The sequence below is a fragment of the Osmerus eperlanus genome, chromosome 5 (assembly GCF_963692335.1).
Source record: "Osmerus eperlanus chromosome 5, fOsmEpe2.1, whole genome shotgun sequence".
Taxonomy (NCBI): Eukaryota; Metazoa; Chordata; class Actinopteri; order Osmeriformes; family Osmeridae; genus Osmerus; species Osmerus eperlanus.
This window is the reverse complement of record NC_085022.1, coordinates 3,895,637-3,913,007: the sequence shown is the minus strand read 5'-3', so window position 1 is coordinate 3,913,007 and position 17,371 is coordinate 3,895,637. Positions and strand designations below refer to the sequence as shown.

The window sequence follows — 17,371 nt, the reverse complement described above, 5'->3', positions numbered from 1 at the left end:
ATTCATGTATATACTGTATTTTAATATACAAGACAAACTATGTTTGTGGGGGAGGGTTTGTATCTCAACTTCAAACAAACACAGTTTATTTTCTGACGTACATCTGGAAATCTTAGTTTTATTTGAATAAAAAATATTCTTAGTTGATTGTTGTGGTGTCATGTGTTCCTGACCTGAACATTTCTCATGTAGTACATAATGCCAGATCCAACCATTTAACTGAGAAGTGCATACAACTGACTGCCAGAACTAACAAACTACCACCAAATCTACAAAGCTACATTAAAAGTGATGAGCTTTGCAGCGCTATAAACAACCTTTGTCCATTGCTGACTCAGGTAGTCAGCCAAGTGCCGTTACACCTTCTTGGGCACATTAGTGATAATAGGTTTGGGGCGTGTCTTAAAGATGAGCTTCCTCTTGATGAGGGCGGAGACAGAGTAGGAGGTGGGGCCTTGTGGAACGTCAGTCTCCATGGGAACCTGGTCGCTGCCGTGCCCCGAGTGTTTCACGAGGACGGCAAGTGGCTTCTCCAGCTTCACCACCTTGCCGTACAGGATGTGATGTCCCACGATAAGCACGGGCACTCCCTGGCATGGAGGGCAGAGATGGGAAGAAGACAGGTTGGCATGAGGAGGCAGAAAATATCCCAAACAAACAGCAGATTGATAGAAGGGTTTCCCCCCCATAGGTCACACATAGATAAAGCATTCTATCCATGTAATGAAGTAGGAGATGCTCCACCAGGCCTCTGTTTCCTACCTCCTTGGTGTAGACTAGGTCTCCCATGACGTTCCCAGCCAGCCCATCGTTCCCCCTGGATATCACCTCCCCCTGCAGTTCCACCAGGATCCACTCTGTCATGCCGCTGCCGCTCACACTGCGCCAACACACACGGAGTCGGAGACTTTAGGTTTGTTTGGAATACTCCAAATAGGCGTAATAGTGGTTAAAAGTGTATGTCAGTACATGGTGCGTATTATACCATCGTCAACTCGATAACATTCCTGCAGTCGGGCTTACCTTGAGACAATTATTTGGACCATTGTATTGCTGTCAGATGAAAATGCTGTACCGGCGTGACTTATGAATGACAGACGAAACTCGGCACTTAGTTTGAACTTGCTTATTTTTCCATTGCTGTTCCTACATGTAGTAATTTAACTAGCTAGTAATGTGTAAATTCATTACTGTATAGGTCTACTTGTTCCGCAGGGAGTTTGCAACGAGCCTTCCACACTGAACCTATTCATTTTTCTCCCGCCAGCAAATTGTCAAACCACCGACTTCCGACTTCTGGCTGTCGTTCCAATTTCGTGTCCGGTTCAAAGGTATCCAACAGTGCCGTGAAACAAACCTCTGTAGCATTTCCGGTTTTGTGAATTTGTCTTCAGAATAAGAGCTGACGTTGAACGTACGAAGTTGGTGGCGCAATTCACTCAATGTTTGGATTTTAGATAGCATCTGCTAATTGTGCAAAATGAAATGAATATAATTTATTTCATGAGTCATCATGGTTTATTTGAATATTCAGTAAAGTAATATCAATTGAAACTAAGTTAAAGAGTGTTTGTTAATATGCTGTGTTAGTTAGCTATGATTAAAATGGCTTATCAGTTTGGTTATTTGTACTAACAAGCTTTAAAATAAGTAACTGAGCATATCTAAAATTCACACAACATTAAAAGCAACAAGATTGTCAGAACACCCATACCATACTTGGCACACTCACAAGAAGTAATATATGAAATGTCACTCACCAGACTACCTTAAATTGTTACTGTCTCATTTTTCACAAGTCAAAAAATGAAGAAAAGAAATTGTTGGTTGATAATGCGTCAAAAGACATTTGCTCGTTGATAGCTTCCCAAGTTCTTTTAGTAGCCCCCGTATTGAAGATAGTTTGTTTTCAATGTTCAAACAATAATATAGAGCCTATATATATTTGGTGACCTTTTATTTTGAATTTTTGCAAGAAATCAACCGGAAATAAGTTTCGTATTCTGTCTGACTTCACCCTGCTGTGTCCAACGTGGTTCAAGCAGTAACTCTCAACGTGTGGACCTCTTGGCTATGAAAGTAAGAGGAAAGCAAAGAATAGGCGATACGAGTATTACTAAACGGTTGGTGAGTGTATTGCAAATGAGTAAGCTTACTTGTCAATGTCAGTTAATGTTTTAGCCTGCTGCTGTCGCTTTCAAGCTTGTAATGATTTTCAATAGCTAACCGAGCAAGGCAAGCTAATACGTTAGCTTCGCAATGTTTCTGAGAGCGATGCTGTAGATCATACGTAGTGTTATCCTAGTTCTTGCGTTTAAATGGTAGATGTTAAAATGAACTACTCCGAAGTAGAAATGTTATCTAACCGCTTACTAGCACTGGCAATCTAACCTAAAAGTTGCCACGCCTGCACTGTAAGGTATATTAATGGTCCCATTTGAACTAGTTCTTAAATATTCCATAGAGACTAGACCATGGGCGAGTTTAAAGTGCACCGGGTCCGGTTTTTCGACTATATGCCCTCTGCCATCCGAGCCCTAGCCTTCAATCCCCGCACGGAAAAGCTTGCCTTGGTACGAGCGGATGCAAGCGTGGAGATCTTCAACTTCAGAGACAACTATTTCCAGGAGAATGTAAGAACTGGAGAATACCTGCTTATTAATACTTTGAGTGTTAAAGTGAGCCCTAGTCATCTAGTTGAAATCAAGCAGCCCTGTATAACCTAGGCTAACCCAAGAGAAAGAGAACCATGTCAACATCATGTCAACATCATGTACCTCCACAGTGTAGATGTTGACATGAATCTGTATTTCCTCAGGTGATCCCGGGAAGGGACTCGCGATCCACCGAGGCCCTGTGCTGGGTCGGAGAGCGTCTGTTCAGTGCCGGCTTGAACGGAGAGATCACCGAGTATGATCTGGAGGCCCTCCGGCCCAAGTACAGCCTGGACGCCTACGGAGGCCCTGTCTGGACCCTCACCTGCAACCCCCAGGGGACCCACCTGGCGGTCAGTCAGATGAAACTCACGGGGTGTGGGTGGCTGCAGGCTTTGAGATTCGTAAATTGACCTGTGTGTTTGTCGGTCCCTGTCAGGTGGGGTGCGAGGACGGGACAGTGAAGCTGTTTGAGGTTTTGGAGGACAGAGTTCAGTTTGAACGCCACCTGGAGAGACAGAAAGGTGAGCTGAATGGAAAGCTGTTTGTTACCCGGGGTTACCCTGGTTGATCTGAGACACGGCTGAATCCGGCCCCCGGGGAAACACTGCTCCGGCTTCTCTCAGTGCAACCTGCTGTTTATAGCTGTCAGTCTGTCTGTGTTTATTCATGCACGTGTGTGTTTCAGGTCGTATTATTTCTCTGGCCTGGCACCCCTCTGGCACGCAGATCGCAGCTGGAATGATGGACATGATAAGAGTGTTTGATGTAGCGTCAGGTAAGATGAAGGCAGCTCCGGTGCTGTTTATAAACCTGCTGTCGGATTTGACCCCAGAGCCGTGTGTGGAACAAGACGTTAGACACGGAACATTCATACGGAGCCGAAGCTTCTAGAACCCCCTCCGACTTCCCTTCACCTCAGGGTCAGAGGTCGCCCCAGGTGGACGTGGTGGGTTCTGAAAGGTGTCCTCCTCTCCTCCCAGGTCACGGTGTGCAGCGGCTCCTGGTGGACCGCGGCGTGGGCCCCTCCAAGGGCCGGGAGTGCGTGGTGTGGAGCGTGGCCTTCCTGTCGGACCACACCCTGGTGAGCGGAGACTCCGCCGGCAAGCTCCAGGTGTGGGACGGCCACACGGGCACGCTGCTCAAAACGCACCTCATCACTAAGTGGGACGTGCTGGCTCTCTCCGTATCTCAGGTGAGCAGACTTATGGGTCAGGGGTTTGGGGGTCAGGCGAAGGGTCGGGGCTGGAGGGTCGATCCCATTCCAGTAGTTGCTGTCTCCCCTCCCATCGACACGATTGTAGAAGTGCAAATGTCTTATTTACCTCCTGAAACAACATTCTCATCCCTACTAAACCCCGCCTTCCTGGCTGACGGTTTGATTGACAGGACGAGAGCAGCCTGGTTGCCGGGACGTCGGAGGGCACGGTGGTCCAGTTCCAGTTCCTGGCTCCCTCCTTACAGCAGCAGGCCAAGGAGTGGGTCAGAACCAGGACCTTCAAGAACCACACCCACGACGTGCGCAGCCTGGTGGAGATCGGCACGGCGGTGATCTCTGGAGGTTCGGGACTCGTCTGATCGTTTCTGGGTGTACAGTTTACCCTGTTTCTAACATAGGAAAAGAGATGTAGGCTAGAATTGAATTCATAGGTTAGAACGAAAGGGTTGATATTAATATTTACATTTATTTAATTGAATTCGTAGTGTGTTTTTCTAGACTTTTTGTAAATATAAACCCTAACATGGAACTGTGGGTTGAACACTCAGGTATGGACACACAGCTGGTAGTGCGCCCTCTGCTGGACAAGGTAGAGAAGAACACCCAGGAGTCTGCTCTGCGCAAGATACATTTCCCCCACGTGAGTAGAGGCTGCGTCACCTGACCATACGGATGACACTGTCGTGTCTGGATGATGCTGACGCTGCTTGATGAGGTGTTTGGCTCATGCCGCTCCCTGCCGCTCACAGAGGAGCCTGGTGTCGTGCGCCCGGAAGGCTGGGCTGCTGCTGTTCCAGTTCCCAGGACACCTGGAGCTCTGGAGGCTGGGGGAGGGCGAGGGCCACGGTGAGCAGACTTCAGCCTGCGCATTCCTTTCACAAGACCACTCGCAACAAGACTGACTGTGTGTGTTTGTGTGTGTGTGTGTTTAGGAAAGCCAGGAGAGAGCTTAGCAGTGAAGCAGAGACCAGAAAAGCTGTTGCACCTGAAAAGAAAGGTATGTTTGTTACCACCTGTGTCTGAGACACTGTATCTATATGTGAATAGCATTTGTTATTGTACATTTTTTTTATAGAATCTCTGTTGAATGACCTTCCCCTACATGGTGCTGGATGGGTTGGAATGTCGAGTTTGAGCTGTGACCTTTGCCCCCCTTCTCCCCAGGGAGAAGACCATGTGTGCTGCAGTACTCTGTCCCCCTGCGGGGGCTGGCTGGCCTACGCCACCGTGTCCAGCGTGCGTCTCTACAGGCTTCAGTACGACAACAACAGCATCGGCGTCACCAAGGTGGGTGGCCGGACGCCCCCCCTCTTTCCTTTCCGTCTGCCCGGCCTCGCTGGAGAGGCGCTCTGTAACCCTGCGCCCTGTCCCCCCACCCCCAACCCCCTCATCTCCTAGGTTACCAAGCTGCCGAAGGTTCTCCGCTCCGCCAGTCAGCTCTGCTTCTCCTCGGACTCCTCCAGGCTGTTTGCGGCCTGCGGCAAGGCGGCCGTGGTGGTGGTGTCTCTGGGCCAGGCGGAGTGCAAGTACGTGCACACCCTCAAGCCCGTCTCAGGTCAGTGGGACGGTGGCTTGTGCCGTGGGGGAATGCTGAGGGACTTTGTTGCCGATGGCGCGCACACCCGGACGCAGACGCTCAGAGGTTTCACTGTGCCGTGTGTCCGCAGACTCCGGACAGGCCGTGCGGCTCCTGTGTGCCAGTGAGGACGGTGACTGGCTGGCCTCATCCAGCAGCAACTGTGAGGTCCACATCTACAACCTCCACAAACTAAAGGTAACTGGCGGACCTCGAGACTTCCAAGCCCAGAGAGAGATTTTCCTGTCTCCAATGATCAGTTATCATAAAATCCATCTGCCGCAAAAAATAATAATAATTGTAATTACACTTTTTTTTTAAACCTGTTGTTCTGCAGTAAAATGCTCTAAACCACTGAGCTATATCCTCAGTGTCATTGTCGCTGAGCTTCCTCTGACCTTTGACCTCCCTGACCCCTCTAGCTCCACTGCACGTTGCCCGTATACAGCTCCTGTCCCAGCGCCATCGGCATCCACCCTGTCACAAACAACCTGTTCGTAGTGCACGCTGACCAGAAGGTAACAGCCACCACCGGTAGCCCTGACCCTAGACCCTGACCCCCGATGCTAACACCTGTGTTTGTGTGTGTGTGTGTGTGTGTAGATGTTTGAGTACTCCATCCATCAGAAGGAGTACACAGTGTGGAGTCGACGGCTGCAGAAGCAGGGTCTCCATCACATCTGGTTCGACCGCGACACGCCCGTCACACACGTGACCTTTAACCCCCGAAACCCCGCCCACGTCATCCTGCAGGACGCGTACATGTTCTGCATCATTGACCAGAGCCTGGTGAGGACTGCGGCTTTGGGTGCACTTGGTTTGACTAACCCGGGAATAAGAAGCAAACCGGCCCTTTTCAATCTGTTTATTATTTGCAAATGTGAGGCGAATCCAATACGCCTGCTTTTCTTTTCAAATCCATGTTAAGTTATTGACCTAAGTTTGTTGAAGTGAGACACTTCCCCTCTGAAATATAACTCACCCCCTCCTCCAGCCCCTCCCTGACCAGAAGGCGAGGTTCCTCAACCAGCTGACCCTCAGGAGCCTCCCAGAGGAGGAGAGGCTGAAACAGAGCCACGCCTTCAAAATATGCAAGACCTTCCAGGTGAGACCCATCTCTCCCTCTAGGATCCCGTCTGTCTCCCTCTGATCCCGTCTGTCTCCCTCTGATCCCGTCTGTCTCCCTCTGATCCCGTCTGTCTCCCTCTGATCCCGTCTGTCTCCCTCTGATCCCGTCTGTCTCCCTCTGATCCCGTCTGTCTCTGGGATCCTGTCTGTCCCTCGTCTGATGTGTCTTCCTGCCTCTGCAGCACCTGCTGGGTATGAGCCTGCTGGAGGACCAGTCTGTGGTGGTGGTAGAGCGCCCTCTGGTGGATATCGCAACTCAGCTTCCCCCTCCAGTCAGACAGAAGAAGTTTGCCACATAGGCACACAGAAGAAAAACTATTGTGTGTGGATTGTTATTTTTTATTTTGTCTGTCAACCAAATCTCCCATTGTTATGTAAATACTGTTTTTGCAGTATTAAAGGAATGATTTACTCTTTTCTAGTGTGTTTTAATATACCGTTTTCTGGCATCAGAAGGATAAACTACAGGTAGGCATCTGTGGGACTTGTTTTATAGCCATTGCCATGGTTACATTCTAGGGCCTCAGTTTCAGGAAGTAAGCCAAGTCAAAGTCGAAAGTAAATCTGTTTTATTAAGAATACACAAGGTAGTGTCACAGCACCAGTTGGACATGATGCAGATGGCCATATGGAAATTGAGTTCAAACCTCTAGCTTATGATACTTTATGGAGTTGAGGTTGTTGAGCTTATGATCCTGTTGGTAGATAGCTTTGTGAATGAGCACCATGTTAATAAAGCCCTGTACTGCAGTGGATGCAAACTGCACTGGTTCAAGAGAGCCACTGTTTCCCAAGTGTTTATGAATTCTAACAACACACTCACCATAGACAGCCTCTTACATGACCACACAGCCAGGATATACTCTAAAATAGGACAGATTTAATTAGGAGAACAAGGCAGGTGGATATGAAGAATAATACATACTTTCTGCTAGCTGGTGTGCCTGAAGGTGAGATTTCAGCAAACTATTCTGGACATGGTGATTTTAGGGTTTCAAAACACCACATGGTCCTAATATCCTGCTGACCGGTAATCAGTGGGCCTCTATGATTCAGGAAGTGTGTGGGGGGGTGGGGTAAATAGCAAGAATGTGTGTTTAGTGACTATAAGTGTGTGTTCATGAGAGGTTTAGGATGTGTGTGTGTGTTGGAACACATGTTATTATTTCCTAGTTTCAAACAGTCCCCTTGGTGTTTTGTCCCATTTTTTCTCTAGCACTCATTTCCTGCCCTGGAAGAGTATAATTCAAGAGAGAACCAAGTGTTAAGTATGGTACGTTATTCCATAGCCCAGAGTCCACTGTAACCAGGTCAGCTGAGCAGTTCAGGGGGGGAGGAGGTAGTGAAGCCAGGAGAGCAAGCTGTAAAACGGGAGAGACAGAGAAGTTAGTCTGTCCTGTTCCCTCTGCCATGAATCCCTGGGCCATACGCTTCTTTAATACAAAATGCCACTGTTAAGTATCCGTGTATCTCAACCCACCTCATCCCAGGTGCTTGTGGTGGTGTTTCTCATAGCCTACTGCGTTGTTGGTGCTACTTCCTGTGGGGGCAGGGCAGCCGGAGTCAGGTGGGATCGTAGGAAAACAGACAGGTAGGATTACAGAGCCGGACAAACTGACAGATTGAAATGATCATGATCAACAAGTTACTGCATCACAGATACTATTGTGATTAACATTCTCACAGCGGACTTGGTTGTAGGGTCGAAATAAAGAGAGCTGTTTACCTTACTTACCCAAGTAATCCTTGTAGTCTTTGAAGTGTTTGTGCCTTAGGCTTCGACCATCTTGGAGAGAGAGAAGGAGGGAGGGAGAGATAGAATAAGTCATCAGAGTATTCTTTTATAAAAACTCTGAATTGAAAGTGAATACAATAGTTCACTGAATGTTTACTGATCGATTGGCAGTGTTATTGTCTGATAGGAAGTTATTAATTTCTGGGTAGTGAAGCTTGACAAGTACATCAACCTGGGCCCAGTGAGAACCCAGTGAGAACCCAGTGAGAACCCAGTGAGGATCCAGTGAGGACCCAGTGAGGACCCAGTGAGGACCCAGTGAGGACCCAGTGAGGACCCAGTGAGGACATACGGCTCCCCCTCACCAGAGTTGCCTCTCTGCTTGATGCACTGGCCCCGGTTGGGGATGCCTGCTGCAGGGTTGCCTGGGTTGATGATGTGGCACTCGTACCCGGTGGGGCAGTGGAGGGGCTCGTCCCCGTCCTCAGTGGTGCTGCAGGCCTCCGCTGGCAGAAGAGACAGAGGGAGAAGGAGGATTGTGAGTGTGTGTGTGTGCAGTGTGCGCCAATGGTTGTGGAAGGGATGTGTGTGTTTGCATGTGTGTGTGTGTGTGTGTGTGTGTGTGTGTGTGTGTGTGTGTACTTACCTTGCAGCACCTCCTCTGGTCCATCCAGCAGCCAGCCGTTGCCCCCCAGCCAGCGAGGTTTCGGCTGAACCAGCCAGTCCAGCACTGACAACACACACATATGGCTTCAAATGGGGTCATATCTAACAGTTCTGTAATTGAGTGCTTACCCCAACGACCACATATCCTCATTATTGACTCAAAAGCATTGACAAGGGCGTGTGTGTGTGACCTAGCCTACCATGAGGGGGCTGGACAGATCCAGGTGTGTGTGTGTGACCTAGCCTGCCAGGAGGGGGCTGGACAGATCCAGGTGTGTGTGTGTGACCTAGCCTGCCAGGAAGGGGCTGGACAGACTCCAGGTGTGTGTGTGTGTGTGACCTAGCCTACCAGGAAGGGGCTGGACAGACTCCAGGTGTGTGTGTGTGTGTGACCTAGCCTACCAGGAAGGGGCTGGACAGATCCAGGTGTGTGTGTGTGACCTAGCCTACCAGGAGGGGGCTGGACAGACTCCAGGTGTGTGTGTGACCTAGCCTACCAGGAAGGGGCTGGACAGACTCCAGGTGTGTGTGTGTGTGACCTAGCCTACCAGGAAGGGGCTGGACAGACTCCAGGTGTGTGTGTGACCTAGCCTACCAGGAAGGGGCTGGACAGACTCCAGGTGTGTGTGTGTGTGTGTGACCTAGCCTACCAGGAAGGGGCTGGACAGACTCCAGGTGTGTGTGTGTGTGTGACCTAGCCTACCAGGAAGGGGCTGGACAGACTCCAGGTGTGTGTGTGTGTGTGACCTAGCCTACCAGGAAGGGGCTGGACAGACTCCAGGTGTGTGTGTGTGTGTGTGTGACCTAGCCTACCCGGAGGGGGCTGGACAGACTCCAGGTGTGTGTGTGTGTGACCTAGCCTACCAGGAAGGGGCTGGACAGACTCCAGGTGTGTGTGTGTGTGTGACCTAGCCTACCCGAAGGGGGCTGGACAGACTCCAGGTGTGTGTGTGTGTGACCTAGCCTACCAGGAAGGGGCTGGACAGACTCCAGGTGTGTGTGTGACCTAGCCTACCAGGAAGGGGCTGGACAGACTCCAGGTGTGTGTGTGTGTGTGACCTAGCCTACCAGGAAGGGGCTGGACAGACTCCAGGTGTGTGTGTGTGTGTGACCTAGCCTACCAGGAAGGGGCTGGACAGACTCCAGGTGTGTGTGTGTGACCTAGCCTACCAGGAGGGGGCTGGACAGACTCCAGGTGTGTGTGTGTGACCTAGCCTACCAGGAGGGGGCTGGACAGACTCCAGGTGTGTGTGTGTGTGACTTAGCCTGCCAGGAGGGGGCTGGACAGACTCCAGGTGTGTGTGTGTGACCTAGCCTACCAGGAGGGGGCTGGACAGACTCCAGGTGTGTGTGTGTGACCTAGCCTACCAGGAAGGGGCTGGACAGACTCCAGGTGTGTGTGTGTGTGTGACCTAGCCTACCAGGAAGGGGCTGGACAGACTCCAGGTGTGTGTGTGTGACCTAGCCTACCAGGAGGGGGCTGGACAGACTCCAGGTGTGTGTGTGTGACCTAGCCTACCAGGAAGGGGCTGGACAGACTCCAGGTGTGTGTGTGTGTGACCTAGCCTACCAGGAAGGGGCTGGACAGACTCCAGGTGTGTGTGCGTGACCTAGCCTACCAGGAAGGGGCTGGACAGACTCCAGGTGTGTGTGTGTGACCTAGCCTACCAGGAGGGGGCTGGACAGACTCCAGGTGTGTGTGTGTGACCTAGCCTACCAGGAGGGGGCTGGACAGACTCCAGGCAGGCGTAGATGCAGCCGTTGTAGCAGCAGCGTTTGTGACGCTCGCATTCCGAGTCGGAGCGACACCCCGGCACCTCGCACGCCCGCTCCGGAAGCATCTGGGGAGGGGGGGGGCAGCGGTCGTTCTTCTGGTGCTGCGTAGTCTGGGACTGGCTGGGGTACTCATAGTCCTGGGGCGTCGAGTGATGGAAACAGAAAGGCGCGGGGGGGTGGGGGGGTAATATAGATTAAGATGGTAATAGACATGCAAGCAAACCACATACAGAAAGACAAAGTTAAGTAAAACGTGTTGCTATAAAGGCATCATGTGAGCACTGGCAGGTCCTAAACTGTGTTTAATTAGCGGACGTCTTTTTGTAGGGATCAGGACTGTTCTCACAACTCCCCACATGGCCAACAGAGGGCAGCAACTCACTGCAGCAACTCACTGCAGCGCCGCGGTTTGGATCTGCTGCAGTTCTCATTGCTGAGCAAGCCAACACATGACATTTATTAGCTATTAGCTACCAAACTTGCTTGGTAAAACAGTTTTGACAGTAACAAATTACATATTAACTGCTTCTAGTGTTTGTGCAGCCATTGACCATCATTTGCTTTCAGACGTGAACAAACACAGACACAACCACCCACTCACCCATCCACCCACCCACCCACCCACTCATACCCCTTCCACACCCACACCCACACCCCCACACACACACACCCACACCCACACCCACACACACACACACCCACACCCACACCCACACCCCCACACACACACACACACACCCACACCCACACCCACACCCACACCCACACCCACACACACACACACACACACACACACACACACACACACACACACACACACACACACACACACACACACACACACACACAGCCACAGCCACACATGCACACGCACCCACCCACCCACTCACACCCACCCACCCACCCACCCACACCCACACACACACACACACACACACACACTCACACCCAAAGCCACCCCCACTCACACACTCACACCCAAAGCCACCCCCACACACACACACTCACACTCACACTCACACCCACAGCCACACACACCCACCCACCCACACACGCAGTTCCTGGGGTTCAAGGAAACTCTGTGAGGCAGAATTAGCTTATCTGTTATCTATTAATTCGAGAGCTTATAAAACATTTACATAATTACAGTTTCAGCCACAAACGAGCTCTCCTTGGTTCAATGAATTACAACTATTAACTATTACTACTTCTGGCATGAATGCTTGAACTTTGAACTTGTTCCAATACTCTGTAGCTCCAGCTACAGTACAGAACAGTCTGGGCAGCAGTATAGTGTCTTCTGTACTTACTTTACGCATTAATTGTTGGCCACTTTGGATAAAAGCAAATCAAATGGCAATTTTCAGTAGGGTCCTGGCAACAGTATAGATTCAGTACAGGACAGTACAGGGTCCACCACAGCTACACTCAGTCTCTGCCAGCACAGAATTCCTCCTGCTCAGCTCTACGTGACTGTGGTCTATCAAGACGCTAATGTTACACACACTGTCTGGCCAACAGTGGAAATGTAGACACACACACTTTGTAGGTTTCATAGGCACTGTCTACTGTAAACTCATTCTAGTCCAAAACAATGCCACCATCCATCCTTGGGGGAAAACGAGAGACAGAGAAAGGAAAGAGAGACAGAGACACAGTGGAGGAGAGAAGGGAAAAGACAACTCCCTCCATGGTGGTGGATCTTGTCTCTAATTAGATAATGGGGCTGCAGAACTGCACGCGATCGTTAAAGCGGGGCTGTTTATTTGGCAGGCTGCGCGATCGCTCTTCCCAACCAACCGTAAAAACGAAAGCAAATGTTTGGCGCTGGCGTGAGTGCCACAGAGTATGCCTATGTGTTTGTTATAAACACCTAATGATGTGCTCCGTCGGCTGTAGGCCTGGCGGGAGGGTTGGGGTGTGTGTGTCTTTGTTTTGGGTGTGTGTGTGCGTGTGTCAGGGGGTCGGGGGAAGGGGGAAGTCACATCACGGATGACTCGTTGGAACATTGTGAGGTGACCTCTTTCACCCAAATCACACCCCAGCATCGGTATTAGGCCAACCTGCCATCCTGTCTGTCTGTCTGCCTGCCTGCCTGCCTGCCTGTCTCTCTGCCTGCCTGCCTGCCTCTCTCTCTCTCTCTCTCTCTCTCTCTCTCTCTCTCTCTCTCTCTCTCTCTCTCTCTCTCTCTCTCTCTCTCTCTCTCTCTCTCTCTCTCTCTATCTATCTATCTATCTGCCTGCCTGCTTGATTAGTCTCTATCTATCGCTGAGACCACACTCCGACACAGGCCATGACTTCCTCCCGCCAGAGGAAGTGCACACCCCCGGGAAGCTGTCAGATGAAGAGGAAGTACACATTGTGCCCGGCAGATCACACTGATATTGACTGACTGGTTCCCAGCTGATAACCGTAATTGTACTTCATATCCAACCTTTCCCCTTGCTCCCAGACTTTCGTCTGTCCCCTGCCACACAAGTTACATGTTGGAACATGGACAACATCATGGTCCATGGGCACAAGAAAAAGAATTTCCTGTTAGTTAGTTGTTAAATCATTGTGAATTTTCTGTGTTCAAGTGCGTGTGTGTTCTGTGCCGCGTGCTTGTCTCCCTTCCTGTGTGTATGTGTGTATGTTAGAATTTTGTGTGTGTGTGTAAATCCTATTTTCAGTAGGGAGTTAGCTAATCCTGTGTATTCTTGGGCCTTATGACTCACATCACCTGACCAGAATTGTGGTGTTTGGAATGTCTCTCCGAGCTGCACGGCAGACCACCTGACCACCACCGACTGACCCCCCCCCCCCCACCTGGCTCACTCACAACCAACATCTATTGCAGTAAATCAAACTAACCTCTACTGAGTAACATGTCAAACATGACTTCTCGATCTTTGGAGGAACCAAAGACGTCTCCTCCATGGGTAAATGTCTGGGGGAGTTAATGTCAATACCCTGAAGACCCATCATGCCATTGGTGATTTTCAAGGTAGATACAGCAATTAGACATTGTCACCTGTAATCAGTGCTCCAGAGACAGGTGCTGACATGTCCGTTCAGGTTGAGGTTATCACAGACTTGTGTATTTAACGTGTATTTAACATACCCTGAGCTGACGTCCTCTGTAGTTCAACCATCGGTGGACTGTCTCGCCTAGCCAGGTGGAAACCAGATGGGTTCACCGTGTACACGTGGCTTACTGGTTCTATAGCATGGGCTCCATCTCACGCTAGACTGAGGTCAGCCATCTTAGAATGTGCGCCACCCTGCTCCTGAAATGTGCACTGCTGTAATCGTGTCTGGACTCACCCCCGGGAGCACAACCATAACCACAGCTCCAGGCCACGACCCAAAGACCCGGCCTTGTTTAGAGTGTGTACAGCAGCACACCAGCCCAGCTATGCCAGCTATGCAGATAAGCTCACCTCACTTCCTGTACCCAACTTCAGACTGGGAAGTTGGGTGGGAGGGGGGGGGGGGGGGGGGTGGTGACTGGGGATTGTACCGAGGCTAGGGATGGGGTCGGGGCCGGAGATGGGGGCTGGGCCTGGGGGCTGGGCCTGGGGCCAGCTGTAAGGATTGGTTTACAGAGGGACAGAGAGTTGCTGGATGTCTGCAGGTGCTGTATGGTCTAGGTTATGTTATGACTGAAGGGAGGGATGAGGGGGAGAGGGAGGGAGCACGGGATGAGGGCGTGGGGAGGAAGGGGTTAGGGGGAGGAAGATGGGGAGAAGGAGGGAAGAAATGTGGATGTCATGTATTCCTCTGGAAGACTCCGGCACTAAAGACTGAGAGAGAGAGAGAGAGAGAGAGAGAGAGAGAGAGAAAGAGAGAGAGAGAGAGAGAGAGAGAGAGAGAGAGAGAGAGAGAGAGAGAAAGAAAGAGAGAGAGACAGAGAGACAGAGAGGATAGCAACATGTGCATGGTCGGCTCAGCATGTTCCAATTACAGTGTCTTTGAAGCACCGTCCAGGAAGAATGTCTGTTTGCCCATCCTAGTGGAGAAAGGGAGTAGGGAGAAAGGGAGGGATGGGATCATAAGGAATGAGTGTATTGAGAAAATTGAGAGTAGAAATGGAGGGAGAGAGGGGGAGAAAGAGATTGTGAAAAAGCCACCACCAAAAGAGAGAAGGGAGTGGAATAAGTTGGGCCCCAGGGCTGGCCCCAGGGCCCCAGGGCTGGCCCCAGGGCCCCAGGGCTGGCCCCAGGGCCCAGGGCCCCAGGGCTGGCCCCAGGGCCCCAGGGCTGGCCCCAGGGCCCCAGGGCTGGCCCCTCATCCGCCAGCACCAATCAGACCTCCAGTGAGATGAGTTGCACGCACACACATATTCCCACAATCACATTGTCCTGAATGTGAGCAATGTCTCGGTTTATTCAACCATTCATCTATGCATTTAGCGATTGATTCATCCTTTCATCCAATAATGTATTAATTCCATGGCAACACTTTTCATTCATGTCATATGAACTCCCATGTAACTTGTGCTTGTACTTTGTAGAAATGGGATTGGTGGTCCAGGTCGATACACAAGGGTAAGAAGGCACACTCTGGGGAAGGGGTGTGTAAGGGGTTGGTGGACTTTGTGCTACCAAAACAAGATCAACATCAACACCCACTTACCCCCTGAACGCCCCACCTCCCCATGCCAAGGTTTCACCGTACCGGAGTGTGACCACCCAGCAGTTTCTCTGTAACTGCAGTGTGGAGTACTAGAGGTATTGACATGTCGTCGCATGGTATTCAGTGTAACCTTTGTGTGAGGGAGTCGCACTTCCATTCGTTTCTCCATTCATCCGTCCCGTTCCCCAGGGCTGAGGGACAGAGAGAGCCCTCAGCTTCACTCTCCCACCTCTCACCGCTGCTACAGAACTGCTCTCTGTGTGAGAAACTAGCGCCATCCTCCAAAACGACAGAAACAGAGTACAGCTTGTGTTGCTTACAAAGACACACACGCACGCACGCACACAGTCAAACGTTTTCCTCTCACCTTCTGATTGAGCCCTCTTTTCCTGATCCGGGCACTTCCTGTCCGACTTCCTGTCGAGGTGGACAAGACCAGCATGCATAGCAGCAGCAGCAGTGATCCTCGGAGCTGACACACCGCATGTTCCTTGGTTCTCTTCCTCCTCTCTCTCCTCCTCTTCCTCTGTTGGTGCTCAATAAATCCTGCCGCTCCTCCGACTTTGTCCTCGTCCACACTGCTAATAATCCGAAGACCTTCTTCCAAAGTTTCTCTCAGTGAGTCCTCTGTCTTCTCTCCCTCCCTCTCTCTCTCTCTCTCTCCCTCCCTCTCTCTCTCTCTCTCTCTCTCCCTCTCTCCTCTCTCTCTCTCTCTCTCCTCTCTCTCTCTCTCTCTCTCTCTCTCTCTCTCTCTCTCTCTCCCTCTCCCTCTCTCTCGCTGGGCACGTAGAGAGAGACAGGCAGACAGCGATTACACAAGCACTCCTTACCGCCTGTATATCCGCCTGAGGAAAACTGCAGAAGCAGGGAGAGGAGAGCAGGAGTAAACCGAGGCAGGGTGCATGAGGGGGGGGGGGGGGTAAGCAGAGGAACACAGCTAGTCCGGAGAGTTCAGAAAGAGTGGCAGCCGTGAGACAGCTGTCTGTGCATCAGTTGTCCGGGTTCAGTCTGTTCCCTGAAACAGCGAGCACATGGCTCCTTCTGGGAGAGGAGGGAGGGGAGGGAGGGAGGGGAGGGAGGGGAGGGAGGCCAGGGAGGGAGGGAGCGGAAAGGAGGGAGGGGAGAGAGTGAAAAGAAGACAGAAATTGAAAGATGAGATATTTGAAGGGACCTCCCCTTTGCCCCCTGTGCACCATAGAACACATCTGGTACATTTTATTGCAGGGAAAGAAAGAGAGAGGGGGGGGAGGGAAGTGAGAAAAAGTGAGAGCTAGAGAAGAGAGATGGGTAGAGGGGACTAGAGAGAGAAAAGGTGGAGTTATAAATTGTGTATGTCAGAGACAGTGCATGTGTAAATGAGAGAAAGCTTTAAATGCTTTGGCAGCTATCTTTATTCATAGCCTATTTGCATGCCTGAATGAATATGTGTAACTATCACTCACATTAAAAGTCTCATGAATAGAATTTAAGTACACACCGAGAGAACTTGACAGGAAATACGAGAACTCAACATTCTTGAGCGTATGTGTGTTATAATGGACAAGTGTGTTTAGAGGGGCCTTGTTCACTGTGGTGCAGAGGCAGAGAGAATGAAAGCATGTGGCGTGTTACAGTCTAGAGGCCACTGGCATGTTCCCTCTCAAACTAGGACATGACCCCCCCCACCACCACCCCTCGTCTTCCCCCCCGCCCCCCCCCCCCCCAATCCCCTTCGCCCCCCCACCACTTCCGTTGACCCCCCACCTCTACCCACCTCCCCCTAAACCCGTCGCCCTGAACTGAAAGGGGTAAAGAATGCCTAAGCCTGCAAATCTCCATCATTATTAGTTTTACAGGAGCAGAGCTCCTGTCACTGTGGGGCCCTGTCTACAATTACACAAAAGAGACAGAGAGAGGGAGAAAGAAGTAGAGAGACAAGCAGAGAGAGAGATACAGAGATAGGGGGGTGCGGGGGAGATCTCAAGAGGATGTCTGTGATCTCCAGAAGAGAACAGTAGAGG

The 17,371-nt window shown here is 50.9% G+C and overlaps 3 protein-coding genes across 5 annotated transcripts; 1 reads left to right on the top strand and 2 right to left on the bottom strand.

Moving 5' to 3' along the window:
• Window positions 1–98: 98 nt before the first annotated feature.
• chtf8 (CTF8, chromosome transmission fidelity factor 8 homolog (S. cerevisiae)) lies at window positions 99–1,342 on the bottom strand. Its single transcript, XM_062461183.1, has 3 exons — window positions 1,024–1,342; window positions 763–880; window positions 99–590 (listed from the first exon to the last, which is right to left on the bottom strand). The coding sequence occupies exons 1-3, from the start codon at window positions 1,044–1,046 to the stop codon at window positions 357–359; spliced, it is 375 nt and encodes a 124-aa protein (XP_062317167.1). The 5' UTR covers window positions 1,047–1,342; the 3' UTR covers window positions 99–356.
• Window positions 1,343–1,983: 641 nt separating this feature from the next.
• utp4 (UTP4 small subunit processome component) lies at window positions 1,984–6,993 on the top strand. 3 transcript variants are annotated; one of them, XM_062461164.1, is made up of 17 exons: window positions 1,984–2,079; window positions 2,465–2,633; window positions 2,819–3,007; window positions 3,094–3,178; window positions 3,343–3,432; window positions 3,638–3,849; window positions 4,044–4,215; window positions 4,422–4,513; window positions 4,623–4,719; window positions 4,806–4,870; window positions 5,038–5,160; window positions 5,272–5,428; window positions 5,541–5,647; window positions 5,872–5,967; window positions 6,053–6,238; window positions 6,444–6,554; window positions 6,760–6,993. In XM_062461164.1, exons 2-17 carry the CDS (start codon window positions 2,475–2,477, stop codon window positions 6,874–6,876), a joined length of 2,058 nt encoding a protein of 685 aa, XP_062317148.1. In that variant the 5' UTR covers window positions 1,984–2,079; window positions 2,465–2,474; the 3' UTR covers window positions 6,877–6,993. The 3 variants fall into 3 exon arrangements, with proteins under 3 accessions (XP_062317148.1, XP_062317146.1, XP_062317147.1); XM_062461162.1 differs by having other exon boundaries at window positions 1,987–2,127; XM_062461163.1 differs by having other exon boundaries at window positions 2,002–2,123.
• Window positions 6,994–7,129: 136 nt separating this feature from the next.
• On the bottom strand, window positions 7,130–15,954 carry wfdc1 (WAP four-disulfide core domain 1). The gene is made up of 7 exons (XM_062461182.1): window positions 15,739–15,954; window positions 10,696–10,891; window positions 8,959–9,042; window positions 8,678–8,818; window positions 8,304–8,363; window positions 8,058–8,117; window positions 7,130–7,938 (listed from the first exon to the last, which is right to left on the bottom strand). The coding sequence occupies exons 1-5, from the start codon at window positions 15,811–15,813 to the stop codon at window positions 8,305–8,307; spliced, it is 555 nt and encodes a 184-aa protein (XP_062317166.1). The 5' UTR covers window positions 15,814–15,954; the 3' UTR covers window positions 7,130–7,938; window positions 8,058–8,117; window position 8,304.
• Window positions 15,955–17,371: the final 1,417 nt, after the last annotated feature.

Bases quoted from the DNA above. Each gene is read 5' to 3' on its own strand.
- chtf8 (XM_062461183.1), bottom strand. From the start codon at position 1,046: ATGGTCCAAATAATTGTCTCAAG. The intron at 881-1,023 runs GTAAGCCCGACT...GTGTTGGCGCAG, and splicing joins GTCCAAATAATTGTCTCAAG to TGTGAGCGGCAGCGGCATGA. The intron at 591-762 runs GTAGGAAACAGA...CCTCCATGCCAG, and splicing joins ACCTAGTCTACACCAAGGAG to GGAGTGCCCGTGCTTATCGT.
- wfdc1 (XM_062461182.1), bottom strand. From the start codon at position 15,813: ATGCTGGTCTTGTCCACCTCGACAGGAAGTCGGACAGGAAGTGCCCGG. The intron at 9,043-10,695 runs GTAGGCTAGGTC...GTGTGTTGTCAG, and splicing joins GTCTGTCCAGCCCCCTCCTG to TGCTGGACTGGCTGGTTCAG. The intron at 8,819-8,958 runs GTAAGTACACAC...CTCTTCTGCCAG, and splicing joins ACCAGAGGAGGTGCTGCAAG to CGGAGGCCTGCAGCACCACT.
- utp4 (XM_062461164.1), top strand. From the start codon at position 2,475: ATGGGCGAGTTTAAAGTGCACCGGGTCCGGTTTTTCGACTATATGCCC. The intron at 4,216-4,421 runs GTTCGGGACTCG...TTGAACACTCAG, and splicing joins CACGGCGGTGATCTCTGGAG to GTATGGACACACAGCTGGTA. The intron at 6,239-6,443 runs GTGAGGACTGCG...CCCCTCCTCCAG, and splicing joins GCATCATTGACCAGAGCCTG to CCCCTCCCTGACCAGAAGGC.